This window comes from Mesocricetus auratus, unplaced genomic scaffold (genome assembly GCF_017639785.1).
Source record: "Mesocricetus auratus isolate SY011 unplaced genomic scaffold, BCM_Maur_2.0 Super-Scaffold_100007, whole genome shotgun sequence".
NCBI classification, from domain to species: Eukaryota; Metazoa; Chordata; class Mammalia; order Rodentia; family Cricetidae; genus Mesocricetus; species Mesocricetus auratus.
The window spans coordinates 68630561-68648107 of NW_024429191.1; the positions used below are offsets into that span (position 1 = coordinate 68630561).

The 17547-nt window shown below is 39.7% G+C and overlaps 1 protein-coding gene across 5 annotated transcripts in view; it reads right to left on the reverse strand.

Moving 5' to 3' along the window:
* Stxbp4 (syntaxin binding protein 4) overlaps window positions 1-17547 on the reverse strand; it is a 159283-nt gene that overhangs the window by 53354 nt on the left and 88382 nt on the right. For 3 of the 5 annotated variants that reach the window (XM_040749474.1, XM_040749470.1, XM_040749471.1), the window contains 4 exons: window positions 14722-14838; window positions 12196-12245; window positions 10054-10187; window positions 467-907 (listed from right to left, as the gene is read on the reverse strand). In XM_040749474.1, coding sequence (XP_040605408.1) covers window positions 714-907; window positions 10054-10187; window positions 12196-12245; window positions 14722-14838 — 495 coding nt within the window. In that variant the 3' untranslated portion in view covers window positions 467-713. Of the gene's footprint in view, window positions 1-466; window positions 908-10053; window positions 10188-12195; window positions 12246-14721; window positions 14839-17547 lie in introns of those variants that run through there. The other 2 variants (XM_040749472.1, XM_005075817.4) reach the window with 1 other exon arrangement.

The window sequence follows — 17547 nt, forward strand, 5'->3', positions numbered from 1 at the left end:
GGCTATGTAAAGTCATGTGCACTTGGTGCTAGCTCCTTCTACACCAATTCCTGTGTAGTCCCATGTACGTTGGATATAAAACAGTGTCTGTGCTTCTCAAAAGATCAACACCCACTTGGTCTTCTACTTGACAAGGAATCTTGGTGAAGTCTGCAATGTTCAAAGAAGCCACCTACTATCACAATGGAACAGTGAAAACAGTTTTTCACCCCTCAGGTGTCTTGTACTTTATTCATTACCTTTCCAATCCAGGACAGAGTTGGTGTACTTTCATGCTTAGTTTTCCTATAACTACCACTGTTCAACAGAGGGAGTTTTTCATTTCTATGAGAATCTTGGAGGCAGGAAGTTAAATGATTTTTCTTCTTTAGTTTTCAGCCTAGCTTTTAGGAGCTGAGCAACCTCTCCAGCTGTAAATGCTTGTTCTGACAATAACACACCCGATACTCAAGGAGCTCTCATTTTATTAAAGGTTTCCTATGGGGTAACAGGCAAGAGGTTTTAAAGTTAAGTCAGAACTGGATGTTTTTGCTTTTGCTTCATAATAATTCTGTCAATCTGTATGCCAATCAAACATATGAAGCAGCAGTTAGTTCACATGAAGATTACACTTAAGTTACCACGGAACATTGGCCATGCAGATATTGATGGGGACTGGGAGAGCGTTTCCAGGGTTCCACTGAAGATGTCTATGTTCCCTCCATGCTGTTTTACTAAACACAGTAGAGTAGACCAAAGATCGTCTTGGTTACCGATAGACAGCTGCAAGATAAGGTGCTGATGAAGACACTTCGCCGCAGTTCCCCACGGTGATCACACTCTAACTCAAAAGCAGTAATGTTAAATGCTTTGTATTCAGAAGAGCTCTCGTCTACCTCCTTTCCAAATGGATCCAAGTTGAATGAAGCTTTAGACAACATCAGACAGAAAGGGAATTTCTATTACTTGCTGTACATAATCACCAGGTAGCACCCGCAGTCACCACAGCAGTAGCATTATCCAGACATGGCACAGCTTCAGCTCCTGCTTAATGGAGCACTTTACACGCATTCTATCGTGTCCTCCAATTATTGATGTGAGGCAGCAGCGTTGAGGGTTAAGTCATCCCACAGAGTGGATGAACAGCTAAAGTGCTCCCTGGAGCACCTCTAAGGAAGCTCAGAGACTGCAGAGCTCCAGTCTACGTGGAATGACATTTGTCTCCACAGGCACTCAGACAAGGATGCCTACAGTGGTGTAGAAGGCATTCGTGCTCCCTAGGATTCTACATACAGGGATCCTAGCTTAGGTTTCAGGAATGTTCTAAAAATGGATGCAAAATGCAATTATTCTTCATTTCTGGAAGTGGGACTTCATCTGAGTTCAGAGGAATTGGGAACCCAGAACAGGTTCAGGGTTGTCTTTTGTTGTGGGATATTTGTGCACTGTGTGAAAATAAATTGCTGTGATCGGTACAATAAAAAGCTGAACAGCCAATAGTTAGGCTGGAGGTATAGGCAGGATTTCTGGGGAGAGGAAGGAAGAGGAGGAGGAACTTTGGCACAAGAGAGGTACAGGAGATCCGGAGAGGAGACAGGAGGTGCAAGATGGAAGTGAAGTGACATCATGTGATACAGTGTAGATTGATATACATGGGTTAATTTAAGTGACAAGATCTAATTAGGGACAAGTCTAAGCTATCGGCTGAACTTATAACTTATAAGAAGTCTCCTTGTCACTATTTGGGAGCTGGTTGGTGGGTCACAGTCCTCTCTATAGTCTTTTCAGCTTGTCTTCAAGCTGTAAGGTCCAAGAGAACTTCTACAGATTTTCGAGAAAGAAAATTGGTGTAACATCCCAGAGTATATTTATATTAAAAGAAAGTGGAGGCAATTGCCCAAGTGAATATTTCAAATTATAACTTGAAATATACAGATAGCTAAGGCAGAAGAACTGAGGTTGGGGGTTTTGGCTGACTGAGATACCTCACTCTAGTAATTTTCTGTTTCCTATTATATACATGGAAAAAAAATCACTGCTTACAGAGAAAGCAAGACTCATTAAACCTAGAGAGTTATGCTTATAAAGTTGAAAAACACTGACAAAACATGCCAACATTAGCAGCTATACTTTACATAAGCAGTCAGTGTAGAAACTGTTTTCAGGTTTTAAACATCAAAGCACACATAATCTTACAAAGGATAAAAAGTGCAGACGCCAGTTTTCTGTTCTCTTGCAAAGAAGTTCTGCTGAATTTCAAATATTTTCTTTGAATAATCATGTTTGACAGAGATAATGGTTAATGTTAGGGAGGTAATTAAAATTAATGGCAACAATGTCCACTGGGCTATGTCTGTGCAGGTGTTTCCCTCTCCTGCTCCCACCTAAACATAAAAATGTTTAATACATAGAATTCCGAGTCTACACACATTTATATTGGAAGAGATTGGGTTCAGTCCTTCCTAAAACACATAGAGATATACTCTATATAATGAATTATTATTTTTTGATATATAACTATTTTTAAAATGTATTAGGTTACATAAAAATTTAAACACACACTTAGCATATAAAGTGAGCAGGCAGTACTTTAGAGGCATGGTTTCTGATTTTCAATAATGTATCTTTTAAGTCAAATATTACCAAAGGGTATGTGAATGTTAGTTCATCAAGCCAAGCAATGCTAATTACTAGATAGCACTGTATCCACAAGTTAATGTTTTGACAATTAGGAGGAAATTATCTCTCTTTTCCTCTGTTTCCACAGCTACTTATTCGCATTCCTATCTGCGTATTCATCTGTCTATCTGTCTGTCCTTCCTACCATTGATCATCCACCTATCCATTCAGTCATTTTTCCAACCACCTTTATACATTTGGTACCTGGCTTAGAGAAGGTCAGAAGGGAATAGGATGGGACAGTGGAATATTGGAGCAAAACAAACATCAGGTAGTATATTAAGGGAAGGGACAGAAACAAAGACCACAGGCTGTTCTGCTAAATGCCATACATCAACTGACACAAAGATCACTAACTTAATTATATCTGATATACTCTAATGTTGGAAATTATATTCTTCAAAGGTGACCACAAAACTAACATCTGCCTACACACTCTTTTAAAATGTGATCTTGGTACCTCTTCATCCAGGGTGGAGCCCTAGACCCACTCTGGAATAATCTGTACAGATGTACAGAATGTAGGGGAAGTAATGCCGTGCAGCTTCTGAGGCTCAGCCAGAAGGAGATGCTTGCTCATTTAACCATCTGTGTGGGGGCTTTGTGCTACCATGTATATTTACCTACCTAAGGCCGGCATGCTGGAGAGGGTATAAGAAAGGTATTAGAGTTGACATCCCAAATTGAGTTGCTATTTAGATGTCCAGCCTAGTAGAATTATCAGAAGACTGTAATGTCAGAAGTTAGATGACTTTAACCACATTAGAGTTCCTTACTAAGACCTGTCCAGCCGCTCTCTGGGATCTCCTGGCCTGGGGACTGCAGCCAGGTCGACTTGCCCCCAGAGGATCAACAACCAGGAGCCTGCTGAGAGTGCCAGTCTACGCCTGGCCCACTCAGGGAAGAGGTGAGCTCAGGCCCCCCTTGGTCCCAACTTCCTTCTACTTGCCCTCTCTGGGATCTCCTGGGCTGGGGACAGCAGGAAGGGCTCGCCAAGCAACCTTGAGTCTGCTGATAACACTGTGCTAATCCAGCTCCCACCCGGGAGAGGGAATGCCTCAGACCTGCCTGCATCCACCTTGAGACCCATCAGAGTATTGGACCTGCTTGCACTCACTGGAAGAGAACCTCGGACCAGTACCCACCAGGAAAGGAAGAGACCCCACCTGCACCCACTGGAAGAAAAAATGGGAAGACGACAATATAAGAACACATTCAACAACAGAAATACCAATGTGACACCACTGGAGTCTAGGGACTCTACACCAGCAAGACCTGAACATCACAACACAGATGAAGCAGAAGAGAACAACCTTAAAAACAACTTCATGAAAATGATTGAGACCCTAAAGAGGAAATGAGAAAATCCTTTAAAGAAATCGAAGAAAAGACAACCCAAAAATTGCAAGAAACAATTCAAACAGTGTAAGGTTTGAAAACTGAAATAGAGACAACAACAAAACACAGTGTAAAGGAATGATGGAAATTAGAAAAGTTGAGTAAAAGATCAGAAACTATAGATGCAAGCATAACTAACAGATACAAGAGTTGGAAGAGAGAATCTCAGGTGTTGAAGATTCACTAGGAGAAATAGATTCATCGACCAAAGAAAATCTTAAGTCCAACAAATCCCTAGCACAAAATATCCAGGAAATAGGGTACTCCGTGAAAAGACCAAACCAAAGAATAATAGGTATAGAAGAAGGTGAAGAAGCCCAGTTCAATGGTGCAGAAAACATATTCAACAAAATCATAGAAGAAAATTTGCCAGCCTGAAGAAGGAGATGCCTATGAAAGTACAAGAAGCTTACCGAACACCAAATAGACTGGATCAAAAAAAAAATTCACCTCGCCACATAATAATCAAAACCCCAAACATTCAGAATAAAGAAAGAATATTATGAGCAACAACAAAAAAGGCCAAGTAACATATGAAGGCAAACCTATCAGAATCATACCTAACTTCTCCATGAAAACTCTGAAAGCCAGAAGGTCCTGGCTGGATAGATAGTCTACAAACCACAGATGCCATCCCAGACTACTATACCCAGAAAAGCTTTCAATCATTATAGATGGAGAAAACAAGATATTCCATGACAAAACCAGATTTAAACAATACATATCCACTAATCCAGAAAGTACTGGAAGGAAAACTTCAGCCTAAGGAAGGTAACTACATGCACAAAAGCATAGGCAATAGATAATCCAACTTACCAAAAGCCAAAAGAAAAAGTGGGGTAAATCCACAAACAATAATACCACCACCAACAAATCAAAAACAAATAAGAATTAACACTCAGTGGTCCTAAATCTCCCTCAATATCAATGGTCTTAATAAAAGACAGGCTAACAAAATGGACATGAAGACAGAATCTATCCTTCTGCTGCATACAAGAAACACACCTCAACTTCAAAAACAGACATTACCTCAGAGTAAAGAGTTGGGATAAGATTTTCCAATCAAATGAACCCAAGAAACAGCTGGTGTAGCTATCCTAGTATTGAACAAATTAGACTTCAAACTAAAATCAATCAAAAGAGATAAAGACGGTCATTTCTTATTCATCACAGGAAAAATCTATCAGGAAGAAGTTTCAGTTCTGAACATCTATGCCCCAAATACAAAGGCACCCATGTTCCTAAAAGAAACATTACTAAAACTCAAATCACACATAAGACCTCACACAGTTATAGTGGCAGACTTCAACACCCCACTCTCACCACTAGACAGTACCACCAGACAGAAACTTAACAAAGACACAAAGGAACTAACAGAAGTTATGACCAAATTGTGTTTAACAGACACCTATAGAACATTTCATCCAAACGCAAAAGAGTATACCTTCTTCTCAGCGCCACATGGGACCTTCTCTAAAATAGACCACATACTTGGTAATATAGCAAACTTCAAAAGGAACAAAAAATATTGGAATGACCCCCTGTATCTTATCAGACCACCATGCGTTAAACTTAGAATTCAACAACAATACAAACTGCAGAAACGCTACAAACTCATGAAAATTGAACAACGTATAATTGCATCATTCCTGGGTCAAGGAAGAAAGAAAGAAATTAAAGACTTCCTAGAATTCAATGAAAATGAAGACACAACATACCCAAACACACTGACACACTGAAAGCAGTACTAAGAGGAAAGTTCATAGCACTGAGTGCTCATATGAAGAAACTGGAGAATAGTTATACTAGAGAATTAACAGCACAACTGAAAGCTCTAGAACCAAAAGAAGCAAACTTACCCTAGAGGAGTAGATGCCAGGAAATAATCAAATTGAGGGCTGAAATGAATAAAGTCAAAACAAAGAAAACAATACAAAGAATCAATGTAACAAAGTGTTGGTTCTTTGAGAAAATCAGCAAGATAGACAAACTTTTATCCAAACAAAAGGCAGAGAGAGAGAGAGAGCATGCAAATTAACAAAATCAGAAATGAAAAGGGGGGCAAAACAAGACAAACATGGTATGTACTCACTCATATATGGATTTCAGACATGAAGCATGGGAGTGCCAGCAAACAATCCCACCACCAGAGAGTCTGGGAAACAGGGAGGGCCCTAAGAGAGATATGCATGGTACCCCAGAGAAGGGGAATGGGACAGGATCTCCTTAGTGGACAGGGAGCATGGAGCAGGGGAGGGATCTGGGGCAAAGTGAGGGGGAGAAGATAAGGGGAAAGGAAGGTTGAGTCAGGGGAAGAATAGAGGAGAGCAGGATGAGAGATACCATAATAGAGGGAGTCACTATAGGTTTGAGGAGAGATCTAGCATTAGTGAGATTTCCAGAGATCTACAAGGATGACACCAACTGGCAATCTAAGCAGTAGTGGAGAGGTACCTTAAATGCCCTCCCTGATAATAAGATTGACGACTTCTCTGTATTTCATTCTAGAGCATTCATCCAGTAACTGATGGAAGCAGAAGCAGACACCCACAGCTAAACACTGAAATGAACTCCTGGAATCCAGTTGCAGAGAGGGAGGAGTGATGAGCAAAGAGGTGGTGAAACCCACAGAGATAGCTGACCTAAACAAGGGGAGCTCATGGACCCCAGCCTGCTGGCAGAGAGGCAAGCATGAGACTGATCCAGACCCCCTGAATGTGGGTGTCAGTGAGGAGGTCTCAGCAATCTTTGGGGCCTCAGGTACTAGATCAGTATTTATCCCTGGCATCAGAATGGACTTTGGGAGCCCATTCCACATGAAGGGATGCTCCCTCAGCCTGGACACATGGGGGAGGACCTAGGCCCTTCCCCGGATGATATGACAGACTTTGAAGATTCTCCATGGAGGGCCTCACTCTACCTGGAAAGTGGAGTGGGGATTGGGGTGATTGGTGAGGGTGGGGGAGAAGAGGAAGGAGAGCGAGCTGGGATTGAAGTGTGAAGCAAGCTTGTTTAAATAAAAAAGAATAAAATGCAAAAACAAACAAACAAAAGTTTCCAGCCAAACCTAGCTACTCTCCAGTACCATTAGGCAGAATACTAAAATGCTATAGTCATCAAGTTTTGGGGTGATTTGCTATGGATTAATAGGATCATTAATGAAAACACTAGCGCTATGTATGAAGTTCCATTTCATCATTCTTTCTTCATTGTACCTATTATGTCTGTATATTTAGAGTTGTGAAGTGAGTGCAATTTACAATGCAATCATGTTGCTTGCTAATAATATGTTAGAGCAGTAAGTTCCTCTATAGCACAGGTTCTCAACCTGTGGGTCACAATCCTATGGAGTTGTACATCAAATATCCTGCATATCAGATATTTACATTACAATTCATAACAGTAACAAAATGACAGTTATGAAGTAGCAATGAAAGAATTTTGTGGTTGGGGGTCACCACAACATAAGGAACTGGGTTAAAGGATCCCAGCACTAAGGAGGTTGAGGACCACTGCAAGAATCTGCTATCTGTAACCCTCAACAACCAGACCTCCCAGCTTGACGGATAAGGGTAGTACAACCTCTGAAATGAGGCCGGGCTGTTCATAAATCCTTGCTTTACTACTATTGATGGTGTGACCATAGGCGGATTTGTTAACCTGTTTCTTCCCATTGGAAAGGAGAACAATAGTAGTGTAGTGAAGTAATATGTGTATCGAGGTTTGAAATTCCCATCCTGACACATACTGTCTAAAGAATGACTTCAGTACTTAACGTCTTTGTGCCTGTCTCCACCTTTGTTTAATGGGCCTGTTATTAGTAAATATTTACTGCATAATATAGACACTCAAAACTTTAAAAAATTAAATTAAAAGTGTGCTTTATTCTAGGAAATCTAGTATGGGTAGTGCTTTATAAAATCTTCATGAAACTTTTTTGAATGGGTATTAATTCATGTAATAGGAAAAGATATTTAATATTTCTTTTTGGGAATAAATGAAATCCTCTTTAGGTTTTGCCTCTTGTATAATGGATAGAATATCTTTAAGTATAATAATCATTTTATTTTAAAATGTAGTTATGTTCTGAATGTTATATTATTTACCTGAATACATGTATATATATATGTATATATTCATTTACCTGGTGGCCATTTTCTTTCTTTGTCTAAAATTTTTCTGTTACAGGTCTGTCCACCAATGGACTGTTACTACGTGACTCAGGGCTGATGGGTTTCTGGGTTTCAGCTGAAGCATGGTGCCACACAAGAGCATCTATAGGAATGCATGAGGCCTTATTTCTTAGCACCGTGTTTGGGTGCATGTTGGTATTTGAAGGAAGGCTGTCAGATCCCATCCCAGTCTAACATAAAATACATCTGACAGTCTTGAACATCAAAGAATTATTCTGTCTCATATGATGTTCAAATATCTGGTAAGAAATTCAAGCTGTTAAAAAATTTTAAGCTACATGATCCTGGAATATGATTTTGTTTTTAGATGAACACAATACATTTGCATAGTTTAAATATCTCCTTGCTTTACAGGCTTGGTACCACTGAGTAAATTAATAGAACATTGCATTTTCCTTTGTTCAGAACTTTGCTAGGAGTTGCTCACCATTTTAGGCAACCATGGCACATATGCCAGTGAACTTGTGCTTCTTAAATGGAGAACCTCAGGTGTCTGTGTTAATCTAACCCCACGGCTATCACTTTTGTAGGGACTCTGTGTAGGTCACAGCATCACATCACCTAGTGCTGTTGGACAAGACTTCAGCTGTTGAGATCAGTCTGCCATGAATCACATTCCTCTTATTTTTCCTCTGTTTTACAGTCTGGACATGTGATGATTGATTTTTATAAATGTTAGTGTTAGAAGAATCACCTATAACCTTCATTGCATGAAAATAAATGGTATGTTGAAAACAGTTATTAGAAGGTGAGATTCTCATGAAGAGGCAGAAGGGCCTGGAGACATGACGAGGGAGAGGCAGAAACGTCCAGTCACTTGGGTGTTCCCCTAGCGCTCTGTGCTGGGGGTGGGGATTTACTTAGAAACTGGTCTGCTTCTCTTGAAACCACAGTTTTGACTTGAGAGATCCCTAGTGCTGATCGCACAGTTCCCACACTAGTACTGATCCCACAGTTCCCCACAGTGGCTTCTCTCGACCATCACTTGGGAGGAAATGCCTAATCCAGCAGCTCTGAAGAGCAGGGGACTGGTTCATTAATTATAGCCCTTTCATTGATTACCTGCTCACTGCCACCGAGTCTGTTCTTGCTAGTTCCTGTTTGTGGTGTGTGTGTGCGTGTGTGTGTGTGTGTGTGTGTGTGTGTGTGTGTGTGTGTGTGTGTGTGCTGTTTTACTTTAGTTTAATCTTGGGAGAAATATTGTCAATACTTAGTCTAGGCTGTATGAGTAATCATTATGTAGCCCAGACTAGGCTCAAAATCACAGAAATCCTCCTGCCTCAGGTGCCCAAGGGCTAAGATTTTAGTTAGAAGCCACCATGAGTGGCTATGTCTCATCAGTCCTTTCTATTTCATTGTTGCTTGGGTGTCTTCTGTTGTAGTTGGTCTGCCTCAGTCTTTCAAGTGCTCCTGTTATGGTCTTGTACCATCAGGCCTCATTCAACTTCATCCAATGCTACTACACCTGCTGCAAGTTTCTAAAGCCTTTCTCAGCACTGGCTTGCCCTTCAGGTTTCTAGCACAACTTATTTTGCTTTTTATTTTCTAATGTCAAAGATACTTTGGGAAAAAATAGAAGACACATAGTAATTAGCTCTCTTCAGTTAGACATCATCTTGGGCACTTTAAATGAAGCCAATACTCTTCCACAATTGACATGTTAATGTTTTTTCATGAGTAGCTATAAATTTTACTGCTGACAAATACATTTCATGCAATTAAACTATCAGAATTGAGCTTTTTCTTCTGCTTTGTTTAATAAATTATCAAAAAAGTGCAAAAAAAAAAAAAGAAGATAACTTACAGTCCATATCAAGTACGGCACGAACAGATCTAACAAGCTCCTTGGATTCCAGAAGCAGGTTTGCTGGGAAGCTGCGTCCATTCTTTCCCAGCAGTGGGAGCGAAGTCTGGGATGCAAACACGGCTCGTCTTTCGCTGCATGGGCAATGAAATGGCTTTGAGTACACTGCACAAAAAGCAACAACAGTGCATCTTTGCTAACCCTGAATCTGTGTCCATACGCTTGTGCAAAAGTATTTCTAATCCTAGGAACACTATATTTGTAGAGCTATACAGGAACTCAATCACACAAAATAGGACTTCTGCTTTCACTTGTTTATTATACAATAAATAGGCATATTTTAAGAAGTATTTTGACTTTATATATAAGAAGGAAGTAAAGGAATGATAGCCTTCATCTTAAATAATTTGCTGGGTCTTTTTGTTTCATTTTGTAAAATTTCAGACTAAACATATAAGCCTTAGTTTATTACACAGATGTTTTCTATTTTTTATACTAATGTTGAATATAAATTCAATATCTATCTATTTACTTCATAATATCTTTTAAATTCTCCCATTAGTTTTTCCTAATTACAGAAGAGCCTAAAGGCCTTATATATTTTTCTTACTATCACATTTGATTTTACTTTTTTAAAATAAATTTTGTTCTTAGATAATTTCTTTGATAATTTTTGTTTTGTGTTCCAGAGTTTAACTAAGGTGTCATCTGAAAATAATGCTTTATGACATAATTTAAAATGAGACATTTTCCTCAAAAATTACACTAATGCTTTTACTTGAAGGAGACAGATGACTCTGTATTGAAAAAAAATCAGTATTTACAACCCACCTTTTAAAACATGATGACATTAATTCACAAGGATAACCAAGAAATCTCCAATTCAAATATATATCCTTTACTCTGTGTTAAATGACCAAGGTCAATCCATACAGAAGATGTGGTTTATTAAGAATGGCCAAGATAGTATCAGTGTTTAACTTGTAAGACACAGCAAAAATTGCATAATGTAGCTTTTAAAGTGACCCTTTTTCCCCCCTCTAAGAAGTGCTTTAGGGTAAGGATTGGCTTTTGGCTTTTAACCAGTTTTCTAAAACCTGGTATTTAATATCAAAAATTTGAGTTAGTAAAGATCAAAATGAGACTGAAGGGGTGGGCACACTTAATATGTAAAACAGGAATGTGACTACTAAGTGCTTTAAAATCCTCAATAAAACAATATACATAGAATTCACAGAATTACATTGTAAGCAGCAGAGTTAATAACAAATGTCTGATTCTTTCATAATAAGAAATTAAACATTAAAATGAACACAAAACCCAGCAATTGTAGACATTATTTCCTTTTTTTTTTAAGAGAAGGTCTCAGTGTAGCAGCACTGATTCGTCTTGAAGTCAATAGAGATTCTCCTGTCTCAGCCTTTCAAGTGCTGGTATTACAGGCAGAAGCCATTGTGTGTGGTTGCCATTTCCTTTGTTGAACTACTGTTTTCTCTGTAGCAGTAGTTTGTGTTTCTGCAAGCGGTGCTGGTGGAGATGGATACAGTATGAACTATGGCAGTCATAATGACACAATCACTTTCAATGCAGACCAGCAATACTACCTCTTCTGTGTATGCCCGCCCTTCATCCCTATCAACGTCAGTGAAAGTTGAGACAAACCTTACTTGCATGTTTGTAGCTCTCAGGAGGAATCCTGAAGACAGCAGCATGCTACGAATAATAACAAATCAAGGTGCAGTCTACAAACATTCTTCTTTTATTTATATCACCGAATGAAGAAAATGAAAGAAGGTTGATTGTGTGAATATGTTTTGCAAAATTCTATTTGACGCAACGCATCTGCCAGGCTGAACCATTTTCAGCAGTGCATCTGCCACCAGCAGCTCCCCCACACACAGACAGGATGTGTGAATCGGCAACCCTAAGAGTACAAAGTTACAATGGCTGTCTAAATGCTTCCAGCAGTTTCTTTTAGAGATGGAACCTAAACAGTATGTTCTTGTACTTCCTTCCAAAAAGTTAAAAAAGAGCATTCAGTGGGAATCATGCAGCATCTGAAAGCTGATCTAGAGTATCTTAGCCACAATTATACACAAAGGAATTAGTGTTCATGTGCTGTGGAAAGCAACACGTTCTTACCTTAAACTTGAGAAAGGAGCAGAACTATCCAAAAGTACTTCCTGAGCAGCCTAGTGACAAACAAGATGGTGAAGGAGACTTGCAAGCTTTATAGTTTAAAAGCAAAACCAAAAACCTTGCTTGATTAATATTTATAATTTCCTCCTTCACTGAGTATGCAGATGATCCTATTATGGTGGGTGGGTCAATTATGTTAACATGAAATTCTACTTGGAGATAATTATAAGGTATTTATTGACATAAAATATATTTAATGTGTGTGTGTGTGTGTGTGTGTAGGGAAAAGGGACCAGTAAAAGAAATACCCTGCAGCACTCGGGAGGCAGAGGCAGGTGGATCTCTGTGAGTTCGAGGCCAGCCTGGTCTACAAAGTGAGTTCCAGGACAGTCTCCAAAGCTAGAGAGAAACCCTGTCTAGAAAAACCAAAAAAAAAAAAAAAAAATACCCTGAGCAGAGCCAAAGAAACACACTTTGGCCCTGCAACCAGAACTAAAGAAATGTACCCTGACCCTGAAGCCAGAGCCAAAGGGGCACACTTTGTCCCTGGAATAAGAGTCAGTGAAAGAAATGCACTCTGGCCTTAAAATTGGAGCCAAAAGGCTAAAAAGGACCAGAGAAAGAAACACACTTTGGCCCTGAAAACGAGAGCCAAATCTGACCCTAATCCTGTGCAGAAAACTAACCAATCCTCTAGCAGAGCTCTAGCCAATCTGAGCTCAGCACTAAAATCTGACCAATCCCCACCCTGGAAGCCCTACATACACCCTGTGTCTGCTGTCCTCTGTCACTCTGGCAAAGGACAGCCACTCTCCTGGATTCTTTCCTCCCAATAAACCCCTTTGATGAGCTTTGGGTGAAGATCTTTTGCGGCGGAGGTGGCGGAGCACAGGCGACCCTGGGCAGAGCAGAGTTAGCAGAGCTGTAACACTTTTGTCTGGAAAACCTTCCCTTGGAAGAGCAGAGTTGTTACATTCCACTCTCCATTCTCCACTCTCCACTCTCAGCAACTTTGCCCAAGAAACCTCCTGCTGAGCAAAACTGCTACACTGGGCTAACATCCCCAGCTGGAAGACCCTGTCCTGCCTGAGCAGAGCAGATACACCGGGGAAGCCTTTCCCTGAGGCTGGGCTGTAAGCAGCTAAGCTTACTACAACCTGTGGTGGTCCTTAGCTCCCGAGCTCCAGGATACCTTTCCACCTGAGCTGTGTAACATTCAGTATTCTGTGACTCCCGAGTGCCAGAATACCTGACCCATCCCGAAATGCCTACTGTGTGTGTGTGTGTGTGTGTGTGTGTGTGTGTGTGTGTGTGTGTACATTCACAGATACCTGTAGAGGCTAGAAGATGGCGTTGGGTTCCATGGAAATGGAGTAGTTTAGTTGGTTGTGAGTCACCTGACATGGGGGCTGGGAAATGAACTCGGCAACTGAATTCTCAAGAGCAGGAAGTACTGCTAACTGGTAAAGTAAATCATCTAGCTAGCACTTCATGATAGTGTAAATAGTTACCAAATTATGTTTACACGGTATGAGGATTTTTAGGCAAGTATTCATTGGAGCACAGTACATTTTATTGTATGTATATTTATTACTAACAATCTATATAATGTTAGCTATTCTTCTTGTATACCAAGGCAAGTCTAAATCTGATTGTAAGTTAATTGCTATATTGAAACAGAGATGTTTCTGTAGTCTCCAAACCATGACTTTTTTCTATGGCAGTACTTATTTCCTTTCCCTCCCTCCTTTACTCCGTTCTCCCTCCTTTCCTCTCTCAGTACTGGGGACAGAATTTAGGATCTCAAATGCCAGGCCAGCATTCTACCACAGAAGTCTATTTCCAGCCCTCCTTTTAACTTGTTATTTTGATGCAGGGTCTCATTATGGCCTTGGATTTGCTATCTTCCAGCCTTGGGATCCCAAGAAGCTAGGATTACAACCTTGTGCCTTCAGGCCTGGCAGGATTCTTAAAAACAAAACAAAACAAAACAATGTACTATAGTTATCCCTCAGTCTGTACAGAGGATTGGTTTCAGGGTCCCCAGGTAAATCAAAATTCACAGATGCTCCAGTGGTTTACTAGGTATGCATGTGATCTACATTGCTTATGGATTCTTTACATCATCTCTAGATGACTTATAAATAATACAATATAGCTTTGATGCAAATAGTTTTATAGTCTCTTCTATTCAAAATAAGGACAGAACTTTTTCTATACTTGCTTCCTACCGAAGTAACCACCTCAGGCCTGAGCACACGGTGTACAAATGAGAAATGAGGTGAATGGCATTCTAGAGAGTACTGGAGAAAGACAATGATGATTGTAGTGGGGTATTACTACCCATCACTTCATTTGCATAAATTCAACATAGAACTTGGTGTGGTTTATGGGAATTTCTGGAGTTTCTGTTCCTAGTTTATGGGAATTCTTGGAGTTTTTGTTCCTGAATCTTTTTATTCCACAGTTGGCTGAACTCACTGCTGTGGAATCCAAAGAGACTGAGGGTCAACCTCAGAGAAAACTTACCTCCACAAAACGAAGGAGGCTTTCAGTAGATGCCTTGAAAGTTTTCCGAGCCATTTCTGATTTTCTCAATTGGCAGTCAAGAACCGTGACTCTCTTTCTCAAGTCCTGGATACTTTCCTGGGCAAAGATGGCAAAAGCAGCACCGTCCACATTTCTTCAACTTTCAACAACTTCTTCCTCTTTTTAAATTTCATACCCAGATATCTGATACTACCATTTCATGTATTGTCTCTCTTTTTTACAAATAGGTTCTGATTTTGAGGAGAGGTGGAATATAACTGATTAGGTATTTAAAAGTTAATTTCCACCCAGATACTTTAAGTTGTATGGCATATTTTACATATGACTTTTAATGATTTTTACATGAATTACATTCATCTAACATTTTTTAAAAGAACTTGTTTTAACAGAGTGTAACAGAAAGACTTCCATAGATAGCATAGCCCAAAGTGCTGGATATACACACACATATGCACGCACACACATACACACAATCCAATGTGAGGCTGCACTATTCACAACAGAGGAGTAAAAGCATTCTAAGGAGAGCAGCAGTAGTGCCCAGTGAGTCACAGAGGTAGAGGATGCTGAAGCATCATTTGCCCTGAGGCACATCCTCATCCTGGAGGTCCACATCATGGGTTTCACCAGACACACGGGACATGCAGAACTACGATGGGTAAATGAGTGACATGGTTTTCATAGAACTTGTAATCTGATTTTGGCTCTGGTCAGTTAAAGGAATCTGTTCTGAGTAATTCCCAAGTGTAAGTCCCTACCAAGTAATGCTCAACCAACGACTGCTAGAAATCCAGAGAAGATTTGGGGGGCTGAATTTATATTATTTAGATGAAACAAAACCCCACAACCTGAAATTCTTACTTAAATTGGCCCTAGGTTAAGAGAAGCAGCAATAAAATTTCTCTGCAAGCTATTTTCTAAATTGAGATTTCATAGAATTTCCATAATTGTGTGTCAAAAGAACACAAACTTAAAGTAAAAGAATCACTAAAAATGAACAAATATTTTACAAACTGATAATTAGATAATCATCAGATCTAAAAGAAAGTATATATTAATCAGGTACATAAACATAATTATATTTAGTATGTTTAAAACAGAAAATTGAAAATATAATAGGCCAGGTGGTAGCTCAAGCCTTTAACCCCAGCACTCAGGAGGCAAAGGAGGCAGATCTCTGAGTTCAAACCAGCCTGGTCTACAGAGTGAGTTCGAGGATAGACAGGGCCACACAGAAACCTGTCTTGAAAAACCAACCAACCTAACAAACAAGTAACAATAAAACAAAATAAAGAAAAACAAAATTCAAGAGGACAAGGAACTCAAAAAATAGATCCAGTGACAAAAAATATTTTAAGAAGATAATCATTAAATTAGAACATAACAAATATACCCAATTTCATGCACCTAATAAGACAATAGAGAAACTAGAAAACAGAACTAGTAAAATTTCTGAGGACTGATGAGTAGGTGAAATTTGAAATATAAGTGAAGAGGAAAGAGAACACAAGCGAGTCTCTTGAATTGCACAGAGATCACCAAAATCAAAGGGAAATAGCACGGGGGCCGGAGAGATGGCTTGTTGCTTAACATCACTTTCTGTTCTTACACAGGACCTGGGTCCCGTACCTGAAACATGCAAGGAAGCTCACAGCTGGCTGTAACTCCAGTTCTAGGGATCTGATGCCCTTTGATGCACCAGGCATGCAAAATACTCATGCACTTAAAATGAATTAGTAAATAAATGTTTCTAAAAAGGTGGGTATTGTGGATTGTGCTGCATACCTTTAATCCTGCACTTAGGAAGCAAGAGGCAGGGGGATCTGTATGAGTTCAAGGGTAGGCTGGCATACATTGTGAGATCCTGTACAGAGCAGGGAGGATGGAGGGGAAGAGGGAGGGAGAGAGGGAAAGAGAAAGAGAGAGACACACACACACACACACAGAAAGAGAGAGAGAGAGAGAGAGAGAGAGAGAGAGAGAGAGAGAGAGAGAGAGAGAGAGAGAGAGAGAGAGAGAGAGAGAGAGAGAGAGAGAGAGAGAGAGAGAGAGAGAGAGAGAACGAGAATTAATGAGAACAATCAGGATGAAATTTAGGGCTTCCCAGAAACGGCAAGAAAACGATCCTCCGATTAGGACATTGGATGAATCCCAAACAGCATAAATTACAATAGATCAGACCAACAAATGACTCACAGGGTTAAAACACTGATATCAAAGCCAAAGATGTTTTAAAAATCATACAGAAGGAAACACATTACAAATAATTGATAGCTGACATGACAGCATGGGAAAAAAACAATGACAAAGTTATATGGTAACACAATATTCTAAAAGTATCTCATTATAAAAAATTGAATCAAAATGATTTTCAGAGAAACCAAATGGAGAGTTTATTATCAACAGATCATCACGAAATGAATTTGAAGCAACTGTTTCAGGAAGCAAGAAAGCCCGAGATGTAATAAGGAACTATGAACAAAAGGTCTAAGCATAGAGTCTATCTAGACCAACTTGGACCACATTAAACAAACTGCAAAAGTGATAAAGCCAAGACAGAACTAAAATTCCACCAGTTACAGAAATTAAGGAGGGAGAGATGATTAGGTTTATGTTCAAAGGTACTTTTAATATGTACATGGGGGAAACATCATTGGTTAATTTCATAACAAGTTCATACAGAATGCCAAACATTCTAGCATAATCGTTAGGGAATCAGAGGCATAGGGGCCTGAGAGATGACTTAACAACCAAGAGCCCTGGCTACTCTTGCAGAGGACTCAGTCTTGATTCTCCCCACCCCCA